The sequence below is a fragment of the Protomyctophum bolini genome (assembly GCF_963924005.1).
Source record: "Protomyctophum bolini genome assembly, chromosome: 12".
Classification (NCBI taxonomy): domain Eukaryota; kingdom Metazoa; phylum Chordata; class Actinopteri; order Myctophiformes; family Myctophidae; genus Protomyctophum; species Protomyctophum bolini.
The window spans coordinates 32660357-32674697 of NC_137873.1; the positions used below are offsets into that span (position 1 = coordinate 32660357).

A 14341-nucleotide genomic window follows, 5' to 3' on the forward strand; every position below is an offset into this window, starting at 1 on the left:
TGTTTTTCTCCACCTAATAACATCAAATTCAAATCACATCGATCCATCATCCAAATGCATAAAAGACAGACAGAAAGTTTGAGAACATCACCCCATATGACCCACAAGTCCTGTGGGTCTGGCTATCCTTCCAGTCCACTTAGCTGGAAAGGTAGACAGTCAACAGACAGCCCAATGAAATGCAATTTTCTCTCTCTCTCTCTCTCTCTCTCTCTCTCTCTCTCTCTCTCTCTCTCACACACACACACACACACACACACACACACACACACAGAACAGCTGGGCCTCCCTCAACACATTGCTGTGCAGAAACAACTTTTCGACTATTTTCTAGCTGACTGGACGTTAAGTTGTGACTTGTACAAACAAGCAGAATACAAGTAGTTTGGTACTGAAATAGACTTCTGGCACAAACGCCACCAGGGGAATGCTGGCCAGCTGGCTAGGCATTCAGCAAATAATTATAATAATAATTTTCACTTGCCCCCCAGCGTCTTGTGCAGATAAAGTGAGTGAGTTTTCCCCCTTTTTTTTGGGAAGAGGGGGTCACATTAGTAACCTTCAGATGCCTCTAATGATAATGATACTAGCTCATTTTAGAATTCTATCCCATTGTTTCAGCTTTATGAACAGACTGAACTGGGCAAATTCAATATTGCATGTGCTACAGCTACACTGATTCAGATTGATTATTCTTAGTTGACAAAGTAGTCTATACTAGGTCCACTGCTAGGTCTAGTATAGCAAATCTCTTGCCATTTTCGCCTAATGTTCACCCCAGAATTGGGACGCAAGGGTTTATGTGGGTACTGCAAGAATTGAATTCACCAAGCCGTCCCATAGTGGAAACTGGCAACTAAAAAGCACATTCCCTTTTGCCTGTAACATACCATACCATCTTAAAATTTACATGAATGGTATGTGTAGTCTCTGCTGGTTCTAACCACAATCTCAAGTGAGAGAGCTGCTTTCCATCCATGCATCACATGAAAAAACAAACCAAAAAACATTGACCTTCATTTTACAACAAAATCCTCATACAAAGCTGAACAAATAGCTTCATTTTTGTGGTTGTCTGTTGGAGATTGTCAGATACTGTGCCAGCAACAGCAGGGGTCTTTACAGCTAAAACGTGAGCAGTTTTATCTTTCACCACCAGATGTGCATGGCTTCCTTTCCATGGTCAAATGTGCTTATCACTGTCCATATTTCATAGAGTACCCTATATGCCATCAACATACTAAATACCAGGACTGGAGCATAATGATCTATTCTATACTATACCAGTAAGACGCGCGGAAGCGAACGCAGCTCGTACATATTTGGGTTTTTTTAAGATTAGACATACAAGAAAACAAGGGCAGAGAGGATGAATGACATGTGTGCAAGGGGGGTCACCGGGTCAGCATCCCCTTTATTGATCACTTTTAAAACCCTGCATGGACTATAACTCCCAGTTACATCACAGACGTTCTGGAACCCCATAAGCCTGTGTGCAACCTCAGATCCTCAGATAGGACCCTCCTAGATCCTCCCTCAACTCTCTTGAGGGCATCCTTTTGGCAATTTGAGAGTTTTCAGTATACCACCAGAAATATGCATGGCAATTGAATGTAGGCTATTATTATTTACAATGATTTGAGAAATCTTTTGAAACAAGTATAACATATTTGCTAATCAAAAACTATGTACAGCCAGCCAGAATCAAACCAGAGTGACTGACGGAAACACTACTGTACTGGTCATTTCCATAATATAAGACAGACTATCAGCTTTAACAATCAAAACCGTTCGCATAGCAATGATGCCCTCTGCAGGACACGTAGCAAAATGATTGCTACCTCAGTATACCACTATACTTACACCTCTGAATTAATTTCATAAACCAATTATATTACATACATTTGATGAAAAAGCACCGGGTTTTAAAAAAATGCACCACCTAGCACTAATGAAGCACTAGCGTAGTGTTTGCTACTTTGCTTTCGACTGGCATGATGTCAGTATTAGTACAATCATGTGTTGTTATCAATGAGGTGAACCGATGAGACGTGTAGGCCTACACATCTCCATACACTGAATACAGTCCCATTACAAAAGTGAATCAATGCGCAAACACTGCCTTAGCAACATGACTATATGAAAATTATATTGCAAAAACTGCTCTGCTGTAGGCCTATGAATTGATAATTTTCAATATTGTTTTGCTGGCTTTATCAATGCCTTTTGCCTTTGTACTATGAACCTCAATCTTTGGCATGAACTTGAAGTGTTTCTTATTACGTGGAATACGTGCATTTTACTTGTCAATTCGTGTATGAGATTTTAGCAGCCAATGATGAATGACTGTCACTCTGAGCAAAGTTTATGGTTGTTCATTCCTTATTGTGACACTGTGTAGGCCTATGTTGTTTGTTGTTTTTTTAAGTTGTGTTTTAATGTTTTACTGTAAAGCACTTTGGTACAACGTTGTTTTTAAATGTGCTATAAATAAAGGTGTTAATCGTGTTATGGTATTTGTGGTAGCCTAGATTTAACACAAATCATTTTCCATGTGGGGCTGACATCATATGCACCGTATTCGGAAACTGTTATCATGGCGTCGTCATCACGATGACATGAGCGGACACAAGCTATATGGTCAAAGCGGGTGCCTTCCGACAACTTACCAGTTTAGATCGACTCAAACCGTCAAACGTCCCGACCGTTGGTATTTTTTAGCGATTAAAATACCTAAAGTTGAGTTCTTGTTACATCCAGGAGGTGCGGTGTCAAAACCTTCAAAATAATCACTACTCCCAATCGCTAGGTGGCGACGTTCCCTGGACAATGGACATTGAGGGGAAATAAATCCAACATGGCGTCCTGCAGGATAGCATGTACCGGGCTAAATGCCCTTTATTCGTCATTTTGTGCACCAAAACAGGTAATTGTGTGCATATATATCGATTCAAAGTGAACATCTGAACACAGTAAATATCAATCAAGTAAGCCCACCGACAGGGTTGACTGTTAGATCAGTAAATGAATTATATTGCAGAGAAACATCCGATTCCTAGCTCTAGATTTGGCTACTAGACACTGCATGTATTCGATAACACAGGTTTTCTGGCAGAAAACATGTTATTTAGTAAAATTCTTGTGTTCTATGTTCCATAATCCATACGTGGCGATTGTCTTGTCCAGTCAGTGCTGCTAATGACCTAACACAGTGGCTCTCAACCAATGATCCGTGAACCACCAGTGGTCCTTGAGGGGGTCCAAGGTGGTCCCCAGCTAAATGGAGTTAGTTGGTAACCCTTATAGATCTTTAACTATTTAGAGTGTAAATTGAAACCAAGTAAGGGTCCATTTGGTTTCATATTACAAATAATCTCAATAGTTAGATTGTTCTTAAACATCTGCATCATTTCATTTACAAGAAGTCTACACAATTAGAGAATGTAGAATTATTTTTGATCCTTTGCCGGTTATCTCTCAACAAAATATTATTCAGTCTTGGGCCTGAGAGGATACGTGTCATCACATGGTGGATCGTGGCTCAAATGCAAAATAAATAATGGGCCTTTATAGGGAAAAAGGTTGAAAACAACTGTCCTACGCATGCTCTTAACTTGATTGTGACTGCAGGCGCTGCGGAGCTGCTGGGCTGCGACGGAGCAGGTGAGGGGTTACTATGTCGACTGGAGGATGGTACGGGATGTCAAGAGACGACAGATGGCATTTGACTATGCAGATGAAAGGCTTCGTATAAATGCATTGAGGAAGAACACCATCCTGCCCAAAGAGCTTCAGGTAGGATACAATTACCTTATTAACACCATTAGATTATTAGTCAGTAGGCATGTTGTTTATTCTCATTATGCTGTTCACTGTGTTCACACTACAAGAAACCTTTCTGTCAAGAGGATGTGACAGTCACTTAATAATCGATACAATCTGTAGGATAACTTACTCTGCTGTGTATTTTTGTCTTTGGTTTGTAGTCAGTGGCAGACAAAGAAATCCATGCGTTACCCAGAGACAGCTGCCCTGTCCGGATACGCAACCGGTGTGTGATGACCTCTCGACCCCGGGGGGTCAAGATCAGGTGGCGACTCAGCCGAATTGTATTCCGTCACCTAGCCGACCACAATCAGATGTCTGGGATCCAGAGGGCCAGGTGGTGATATGGAACGATAGAAATGGATAGCTAATTTGTGGACACAGTTTGTGTCTGGTCATTTCAAATACAAGACATCATCAAAATCAAATACAAATCTCCCTTTGGGGCAATTAAAATATTCCATCAATGGTTGATGGCTTTGCATTTACCATTATGACAAATTTATGCATTCACATCCATCTACAATATTGGCAGTACATTACACACAATATATATTGCTGTATGAAAACGAGTAGAGCTCAAACAAAAATATGAATGGATTGTATGAATAAAACAAACGTGTGAATTACTTTGGTCTGTAGTGTCCCTTGATGTACAGAATATCTGGCTCATGTAAGTTGTATTATATCCATTGAAATGTACACATGTGATAGGACATGTTTCAGTCCCTCCCTATTAGCAATCATTTGAAGTGTAATTGACATTCAAACTATTGTTTCAGATCAAAACTAGAAAAAGTGCCCTTCTGGGCACAGGTCTCCACCAGGAGGATAGTAGTGTGTGATGTTTGGCAAAAATGTTTAGGAGTAATATTATAAACATGTTTTTTGCAACAATGTTCATGTCATTTTGTTGAGGAAAACAAATGCAATAAGAATAGACAACACAGCCATTTGACACAGTCCATTTGTATTAATTTCTGACCCCAAAATAAATGCATTACAAACAGATACTCATCCTGTCAGACATTAAAAGGCAGTCTCATTTAGAGGATCATAGTCATCATGATGATCATGTCAGATCATCACACACCCCCCAAAAACCCCTTTGACCATTTTATTATTGTTCCAGTCGCCTGCCAGAATAGTCGAGACTTTCTAACCTCTGTCACACACCTTCATTTACAGCATTGGTTCCCAAACCTTTTAGCCTGTGACCCAAAACAGAAATTAGATAATCGCCCGGGGCCCAAACGAGTGAAAATAGCAGATCTACAAGCTCACAAGACGCAACAGTCACTTCGCGGCGTTGTGAGCTTGTAGATTGGCAATTTTCACTTTCTTAACTATTTGTTCTAATTTATGGAATTTCTTAGATTATTCTTTTATTTCTTCATGAAATTACTGGGGGGGGGGGGGATCATTGAATTTTGTTTTTAATTCATATTATTTGTTTTGCTTTTTTTACTAATGTTTTGAAATAATTAATACGAAAATAAAGGGACGCATAAAAATGTGGCTGCGACCCACAAATGGGCAACAGTGATTTACAGTCAGACCAATGCATTCTTCTTTTGCCTTCCCCTACGTCCCCCTGTGCCCTTGCCATACGTTTGAGCCCCAACCTTTTTCTTGGTTCTCCCACCCGGTGGATTCTTTGGTCTTCCTTTAGATCTCCAGGTGGTCTTTTTCATTTTCTTGATTGCCCTCGCCTCCTCTTCCTCATCTGCTGAGTCAGAGGCAGAATCACTGCTGCCCTCCATTTCAGCCCAGCTTACCACTGCATTATTCTTAGGCTTTCCTTTAGGTCTACCCACAAACCTATTTTTCCATGCTTTTGTACCCCTCTTGTCGTCTTCATCATCAACATCCAAAAGGTTGCACCATGTGTCTTTACTTCCAGCAGCCTCTACCATATGAACAGCAACGTTGTCCATTTCATTCGTCTCATCTGTGTCCACCTCAGACTCATTCCTTCTTGGCTTCTCCAGCTGCACTTTCATCCCAGGATCAGGGACTTGTCCATGGTAACGCTGGATGTGACTCTTCAGGCCAACATTGTGATTAAAGCCCTTATCACAGTGCGGACACTGATAGGGTTTCTCTCCCGTGTGGATGCGCATGTGGGATTTGCGATGGCTTGCCTGGCTGAATGATCGCTGACATAACTCGCATACATACCGCTTTGCCCCTGTGTGCAGAACCACATGTCTCTCCAGTGCACTATTAGTGGGAAAGTCCATGTTGCACATGTGACAAATGTGCACTTTCATCCCTGGGTCAATGACTTGTCCATGATAACGTTGCATGTGACTCTTAAGGCTAACATTGTGATTAAAGCTCTTATCACAGTACTGACACCGGAAGGGTTTGACCCCTGTGTGGACGCGCATGTGGGATTTGAGGTGGCCTGACTGCTTGAATGAACGGCCACACAAGTCACATACAAACTGCTTTGCTTCCGTGTGGGTTGCCATGTGCCTCTGCAGCGCACTGGTGTTGGTAAATTCCATATTGCATATGTAACAAATTTGCTTCTTTGGATTTGGACCACTGTGACTCAACAGGTGGTCATTGCGCTCTTTGCTCCTGGAAAACACCTGTGGACAGTCAGGACACTGATAAGGCCTCTTCGCAGGGGGATGGCTCCGCTCGTGTGCAAGTTTGTCTTGCGTCCGTTTGAAGGTCGAGAGGCAGAACTTGCACACATGCTTGAAGCCTTTCTTGTGGATCTTACTGTGAGCTTTTAGATGAGGCTTCCTGGCAAATCTCCTGCCACACACATTACAATAATAGGGCTTGATTTTGTGCTCGCACGTGTGCGGCTTGAGAATGTTGAAAGACGTTCCACAATCTGGGCAAATTTGGCATAATTCTATGCCGACTTGTGCACCCTCTTCTGTGTCCGAGTCATTGTCCGTACAGTCGCTGTCAGTATTGTGTTGCTCCGGGGGACCCCACATGCTGTCCGAATGGTGCTCTCCACCAGCGACCAGTCTGTTTTCTCCTCGCTCATCCGGGGAGTCACTTGCATCACTAAATGTAATTTCAGTAATTAGCTGTGGAACACCGCTGCAGCCTGGGGTGTCACCCGAGAACACTGCCTGTGAAGGATAGGAATTAAAGCTTGCATTAAGCTATTACAGGCACCTTTGCATTTCATATATGTATACTGTATATAATGATTTAAAGGTTGTATATGAATGTATAGCAATTTAGAAATATAAATGTATTGATATACAGTGTAGATATCTAGGGCCATCAGAGTAGTTTAAAATGTTAATTGTGACCGCAGGTCACAGTTTACTATGAAATTGTGCATTTCCCGTTAGTCACGCCTCCATATATGGTCACAGATCATGACATCACGTCTAGTCACCTACGTCTCCATATATGGTCACACATCGTGACATCACGTCTCCATATGGTATATGCAAAGGTTGTCGACATTCAACAGGACAACTGCATAATATACAAGGCGTGTCCCAAGAAACTTAGTAGTAGACAAAACCTTTCCAGACTTTAAATACAGACTTGTACTGAAGATCAAAATAGAAGACTAAGGACGAACTATGGGTGACATGCTTCCAGAAAACAGCTGAGGTCCTGCTGGGTCACAACATACAGTCACTGGCAAAACTCAGAGACACTGATGGGGCTGCATTCAAAATGTAACCTCTACCAGTCATGTCTTTATAAACAGTCAAGCTGGAGACATACAACGGTAATGATCAAGTGGACACCACAGTAATCGACCAGTGGCTAAAAGTGACAGCGAAGAATAGAGTTCTCAACAGGGACGGAAATAAAGGTCTGGCTCTACCTGGCCCCGAACTGGGGTGGCTCAAGGCCCCGCCTGGCCTTACTAATTAGCACTCATATTACACCGTACCGTCTGACCTCACTGACACCAGATTAATAGTTTAACTCCTGCTTCTCAACTGTGACTGTGTATTAAGAAGCTCTCTTATTTCAGCACTTTCGCTTCTCACCCTCAGGCGTCTTAAAGGGACACTTCACCCTTTTTGCAAAAAAATATATATGTTAATGACGTTTAGAAGCTTTAGATCACTTTCCTGGGGGTATTTATGTGTGTAATATGTGGTTTTAGATATTTTAGATTGTAGCAGTGAGCCTGTTGTCATGGACACTGGTCTCACTACCTTCCCGGACTACAATTCCCATAATTATTTGGTGCACTGCTCCTCCTTGTGGATAGGGGGGAGAGCTCAGAGCTGTCTTACTGAGACAACATGTAGTCCAGGAAGGAAGTGAGCCCAGTGTCCATGACATCAGAGACAACAGGCTCACTGCTACAATCTAAAATATCTAAAACCACATATTACACACATAAAGACCCCCAGGAACGTGTTCTAAAGCTTCTAAACGTCATTAACATATTTTTTTTTGCAAAAAGGGTGAAGTGTCCCTTTAATGGTACAAAGTATTTGATTTAATCTATTTCTGTTCTTATTTATCTTGGTTCTTGACTTTTACCTGTACCTCTTGTGTTTCTGCAGTGCTGCTGTGCATTTCCCTCCAATAACTAATCTGCAGTCTTTTAAGTGTCTACTGGATGCTCTCTCTATTCCACATTATTTACATAATGTACATGTACAATTCTTACCTGTTGTCCAGTTAATTCGGGACACACCGCCTGTTCCTGGCCATCGGCTGTTGGGGAGTACGAATGTGGCTGGTTTTTCCACTGGTTGCAGTATTCACACTGTGGGCACTGCTGGGTGATGATCAGAAGGGAGCCATGTAGGATCTTCTCCAACCTACAGCTGCTGCCACACAATGGGCAGTTGTGCTCGAGGCAGTCTTCATCCACCACATACAAATACTTGCCTCTCATTGGCAGATGTTGCAACCTGAAAGTAATATGGAAAAGTACAAGTGATGGTTAAAATGGTCCATAGATCATAAATATGGCTTTTAAATGGCTCAACTCTTACAGCGGAGCTCCGCCGGGCGCGTTGTGTCTCCGTCGCGTGCGTCAAAAAAGGAACCGGGCAATTTTAATGCAGTCACGCAACTCAACGCGGGCAGTGGAGCCACCCTTCATTGATTAAAAAGGGAACATTCCCTGACGGTGACGCGCCCGGTGGAGCCCCGGTGTTAGGTTTTCAGATTCAAATGGTATGTAACTTAATGACTCTTTGAATGTTTGTTAAACATTGTACAGGATAAGTTATATTTGTTGGTCAAAACTGTTAAAAGCTATACATTCGGATAACCATTGCTATAGAGTTTTGTTCCTGTGGGGGACTTACTTTTCCTTGTTTAAATCTTCTTGTTCCTGACCCCGTTCTAATGTGACAGCATATGAATGATCTGTTGAGACCATACATTGTTCTGGCATCACCTGGATGGCTGGATGAGAACAAACAAAATGGAAAATATATACTGTTCAGAATTAGTCCAATGATGAATTACTCTGTTGATTATCATTTAACCCGATATATTTTAGGCCCACAAAAGAATCTCACATGTGTAAAAGGATCTTACCCTTTGAATTCAACATTAGCTCATTGGGATGAGAAGTTGAACAACTACACATGTCAAGGGAATCACATTGGCATCCAACATCTGCGGTCTCCTACAGAAAAAGAGTACAAAGAATGGGAATAAAACAGCCATAAAACATTTTTTTAAATATTCTTTTCTACCTTAATTGATAGGACACAGTGAAGAGAGACAGGAAACAGGAAGAGAGAGACTGGGAATGACACGCAGCAAAGGTCGTCGGGACCGGGACTCAAACCTGCGACACACTGTCAGGCATGCACCTATATGTGTTATGCGCCTGGACCACTAGGCCAGTGGGTGCACCAAGATAACCATGTATTAACGATTTTATACTGTACTCAAAAGTACAACCTACAAGCAAAAAATGTGTTGCAACAAGTTTTTGAGCACGTAAATCCGCTATTTTCAAAACAAAAAGCTGCTGGCCAGCATGTCAGTGGTAAACAGCCGCCCCAAACCTGCACAAACCAAGCCAGTTTTGTATTATCTTCAACAATTTAAACTAGTCGTTCCTATTCTTCCCAGACAATTATGCACCTTAAGCACAACAACCCTGTCGCAGAACACAAGGCATTCAAGATACATGCTACCGCCTTGTCAGAGTGTGCATTAACATTATCCCTTGTTGTTACACAGGGGTTGACAATAATGGATACCGATCCAAATTGCCTGTGGCAAATAAATAAAACTTTCGGGCACCCCAAAAGCATACCTTTCGGTTGCCCGACCGGGCAAGTGCGTTGTTCGAATAGGGACACAACAGACTTTAGTTTTCTAAAACACTACACAATATCTGTCTATAAACACCTAGACATGGCCAGAGCGCTGTCTCTCTGTCTCTCTCTCTCGTGTGTTTACTTTTGTGTCATGACTTGATTGTTCATTCCTGTGACTTTAACTAAAAATTCAATATTTTTCAACTGGAACAGGCTGAGTTAGAGTAAGGAAACATTTCAAGCATGTAAGTTGAAAATTGAAATAAGTGGTCAAATGAACACTGATTCAAATTTGAGCTATCATTTTATAACGCAAAGATTACAATAGGGTTCATTTTGCATCCCAAAACACAGTTTATTTACCTCTGCATCCACAGGATGCAATACTGTACTGTTTTTTATTTTAGTTTATTTTGCTAGCTTTAGTTAATAATCATTTATTCTTCTCACGAATATAAGTTATAACCATATAAAATGAAATGGGAGTTAAATGCTGCAATTTGTACTCCTAATGTCGTTGAAGTGGGACTCATAAAATGTCCCTGGGACTCATCTAAAAGACCATCCCTGCATCCTGGGACTCATTACATTGAAAACCTATTTACATTACTGATAACGGCAATTTACTTAACGGGCAAGTGGGCATGATGACCTGTAAACAAGTAGAACATGACCTGTACTTACCTGACAGGCAAGTGCCTCTTTGACCTTCGGGTCAATCCCTGTACATCATTCTAAAAAAGGTTGTTAAATGAGCGACATAATTTGGATTAATTTAATCAGTCACTAAGTTACAGTCAAGTGAAAAGTAAGTAAGTAGTCTCTCCTTCGAAAATACAGGGTTAGGGTTAGTCATTGGGAGCCATTTAAACCACAGAATCGCTCAGTCAGGATATATGATACAGTAGGTACAATAAGTTTAACCCTTATCCACAAATAGTATGAGAACATGTATGCTGTGGAATGGTAAATAATGTCAGTACATGATCATTATCAGACCTTCCATTTTTTTTGTGACTGCAGGTCCGCAGGTTTTGTAGCAATTGTAAAAGATATACATGGGACCAAAATGGCCCTGGGGCCCGGTGCGTAAGCATTTTGGTTTAGATTGATTAATTGAACACAGAAGAGTACATTTTATTACAAATACTAAATAATGCAAAAAAAAAAAAAAATTGAACCCTAGAAAGCACGGTTTCCATCGGGGACAAATTGACAGGTAGGTAGTAGGTAGTGGTACATGGGTGTCTTTGTGTAGTTTGTAGTGTCTTGTAGACCAGGCCCCTTTGCAAGTTGCTGTACTACCGTATGTCCTCCTCTACCCTGAGCCACCCCACCCTAGCAAAATGATTGAGCTCAGGTAGGTTAGAATGAGTTGTAGGTGTATGGCCAAGCAGTAGCAGCTGCCTGACTTTGTTTTGGAATGTCTGACTGGACTACTGGAGGCGCCTTGTTTTTAAGGCCTTTGTGGTGCTATGGTACCAAATACCAAGATGTGCATGCATAGTCGTCATAGTGACATTTGGAACCTCGACAATGTTTTACTGGGCGCTAAAAAATCAATCATCTGTAGCTTTCAGGAAATACCTTTTAGGATACGATACTGTAAAAGGGGTTTTCTATTTTCTGCAGTGCGCTTAATAAGTGGATTTCTACCTATGCAGTATGCAGAGATATCCCGACACGGTGGCGGGACACGGAACCTCTTCAAACGAGGCTATCAAAATGTGACATTGGATGAGTGCTCCAGCAAGAGTCCCCATTCTCCCCAATGTATTAATTTCCGACTGACCAGTGACTTGTCAGTGAGGAGATCCTGTACAATCGCAGAGCGTGGTCCTAGTCCACACTAAAAAGTTTTAGAAACATTAGCCCTCTCGGTACCCTACGTAAAGTTTTCTGACATTTGGATGACTTTGCATTCAAATGTCAGAAACTTTACGTAGGGTATCGTCATCGTGAGGGGCAAGAGAAACATCTATCTCAGTCTCACTGTCTCAGCACTGCACGGCAGCACGACCCGTCCTTACCTGCGGTGGTCCAGCGGACGATGAGCTCGCCGTGGCGGCATGATCGTCCGTAGCCTCGGAGCCGGTGTTCTCTGTGGTGGACCACGGGAACACGCTGGGAACAGAGCCGGGTTTCAGATGCGGTTTGTAGGCTGCCGTTTCAGGGTAGTCGCTCCTCGCGAAGTGTTTGCTGCACACACGTAACCAGCGCAGCTGTGTGAAGTCGATCGCGGTGTTGGGGCTGTAGCCCGGGTAGCGAACAGCGAGCAGCCATCGCTTGCAAAGTTCTGGGTTTTTGGGGAAACAGTGGAAGGGCGTTTGGTGTATGTGAAATCTTTTTGGGAAGTTACCGCAGCCCGCGACCACGCAACGCATGATTTGTTTTCTATTTTCTCCGATGAGAATTCTTCTTCCTCTTGGATTTCAGAAAATGGCGGAGACACACTACTTCCAGTGTTGCCATGTTTTGCGAGAGAAACAAGCATTGAGTAGGCTCTGGTATAAAATATTTTCAGATGTGGGTCTGCAGACAAATACATAATTATTTTGGGGGTCCTTGAAACATGAAAATCTTTGAGAACCACTGATTTAAACAACATTATGAAACAAACCCCAAATAAGCACTACACTTTAGGAATAACTTAATAAGCCAAAAAAAACGCAACCCGCAAATACCAATATTTACAAGCAACAAAGTAGCTTATAATAAGCGGACATGGCAACACTGACGACTTCTTCGTCTCGGTCGTGTTTGCTTTGTATTCTGCAACCATAAACACGTGCACATCACCCCCTATTGTCCTGGGGGAGAATACACAACAACATCCTACATCACAACTATGATCACAACGTGCTGCTGATGTAACGTGCTGCTATGTGGATATTACACATACCGTAGTTACTTATGATATAGGCTATATTGGTTCGCCAGGGTTTTGGTTGATCTCCCATCTTTCTTCATTCACACCAATAATAACTTGGTAACATACTAGAGTAACTGACTATTCAGAATGTGCAGAATAGATGACATGACCTAATATTCTCTTGAGAACTCCCAAGACCAAGGGGGTAGTTGGGGAATATCTGATCAAATACTGATTGTCCTCTCTCTGGGAGGTTTAGTAATTTTTAATAAGTCTGTCTGTGTTCTGGTGAATTTGGGGAGTTTGATACTTTTATCAGGCTTACTACTTTACTAGCATTGGAAAATGATGCGTACTATTTCAACCTGACAAACATTACAAGACATCCATTCAATCGACCACTGACATAAAGTGACAGTGAAGGAGTAGTAGATTTGCATAACAATGACAGCTGGGTGCTATTGCATAAACTTGCACTGCCATATGAACACAAATGTATCTGTCTATCTTCACCATAACTGATTTTGAAAGATTTCTGAGTCACATCAAGCAGGAGGCAATAAAGTTGTCCAAATCTGGGTGTAGAATGCTTTTCTGGTTTTAGGAAAGTGCCACCAGGTGGAGCTATTTAGCTGAGGATGGATGTAGCATCAAAATACGAGGCTCTTGTAAGGTGTTTAAACACATGAGAAAAATATACAGCAGTTTCCACTGTACAGGACATTGAATCCTGGGAATTAGAATGATCTACTGTTGTTTTAGTTAGGTTATGTTGATCTACTGTACATGACCAGTGGATTATTTGTCCAGTGTAACAATCTGAACTGTGTTGATACTAGTATCTTAATTCGCAGTGAGTGAGAAGAATTTATTTGCATACATGTTTTACCAAACCTGTTGAAACAGGAAGTGGATTGAATCAACATGTAGGCATGTCATTTCTCACCATCCCCGTGCAGCCCCTCCTTTTAATACTCTATGTGTGCAGCAGTATAATGCAGTGTTGCAAAATATAATGTCTTGGTACTTGTTTTATTTGCACCTGTCATTTGGATATGTACACTAGTACACTATATGGTTGCTTTAGACTATGCGCCTTAGGTAGCTCTTACTATTTTCAGTAGTGGCCTAGGCCTATGTCAAATAGTGGCCATTAAAAGATTACCACTTAAACACTGGTGGTGTTACAGCAAAGCATTTATTTCGCTGGTACTGTGTGATACCCCTTTGCTACCCCTTTTGCCAAAAAAGACTGTTAACATGCCCACCAATTAAACCTTGGCCATGAGCTCAGAGCACAGTCACATACACAAATGGTTCCCTTATAGCCTACAGACTTGTCAATTAAAGTCAAACAGTGTTTGTTTGGGAGTAGTGTACGTGCGTTCATGCGTTA

At 41.8% G+C, this 14341-nt stretch overlaps 2 protein-coding genes across 3 annotated transcripts; one reads left to right on the forward strand and one right to left on the reverse strand.

Moving 5' to 3' along the window:
• The first annotated feature begins 2843 nt into the window (after positions 1-2843).
• mrps14 (mitochondrial ribosomal protein S14) lies at positions 2844-4454 on the forward strand. Its single transcript, XM_080777692.1, has 3 exons — positions 2844-2926; positions 3631-3795; positions 3987-4454. The coding sequence occupies exons 1-3, from the start codon at positions 2858-2860 to the stop codon at positions 4167-4169; spliced, it is 417 nt and encodes a 138-aa protein (XP_080633818.1). The 5' UTR covers positions 2844-2857; the 3' UTR covers positions 4170-4454.
• Positions 4455-4601: 147 nt separating this feature from the next.
• LOC308325234 (uncharacterized protein) lies at positions 4602-12513 on the reverse strand. 2 transcript variants are annotated; one of them, XM_080777691.1, is made up of 5 exons: positions 12104-12513; positions 9337-9427; positions 9102-9201; positions 8453-8699; positions 4602-6929 (listed from the first exon to the last, which is right to left on the reverse strand). In XM_080777691.1, the coding sequence occupies exons 1-5, from the start codon at positions 12455-12457 to the stop codon at positions 5379-5381; spliced, it is 2343 nt and encodes a 780-aa protein (XP_080633817.1). In that variant the 5' UTR covers positions 12458-12513; the 3' UTR covers positions 4602-5378. The 2 variants fall into 2 exon arrangements, with proteins under 2 accessions (XP_080633817.1, XP_080633816.1); XM_080777690.1 differs by having other exon boundaries at positions 9102-9234.
• Between the last annotated feature and the right edge of the window lie 1828 nt (positions 12514-14341).

Coding starts and splice junctions, on each gene's coding strand:
- mrps14 (XM_080777692.1), top strand. CDS start 2,858: ATGGCGTCCTGCAGGATAGCATGTACCGGGCTAAATGCCCTTTATTCG. Junction 2,927..3,630: donor CATTTTGTGCACCAAAACAG/GTAATTGTGTGC, acceptor TTGTGACTGCAG/GCGCTGCGGAGCTGCTGGGC. Junction 3,796..3,986: donor TCCTGCCCAAAGAGCTTCAG/GTAGGATACAAT, acceptor TTTGGTTTGTAG/TCAGTGGCAGACAAAGAAAT.
- LOC308325234 (XM_080777690.1), bottom strand. CDS start 12,457: ATGCGTTGCGTGGTCGCGGGCTGCGGTAACTTCCCAAAAAGATTTCAC. Junction 9,428..12,103: donor CGTCCGCTGGACCACCGCAG/GTAAGGACGGGT, acceptor CTTTTTCTGTAG/GAGACCGCAGATGTTGGATG. Junction 8,700..9,101: donor GAAGATTTAAACAAGGAAAA/GTAAGTCCCCCA, acceptor TATTACTTTCAG/GTTGCAACATCTGCCAATGA.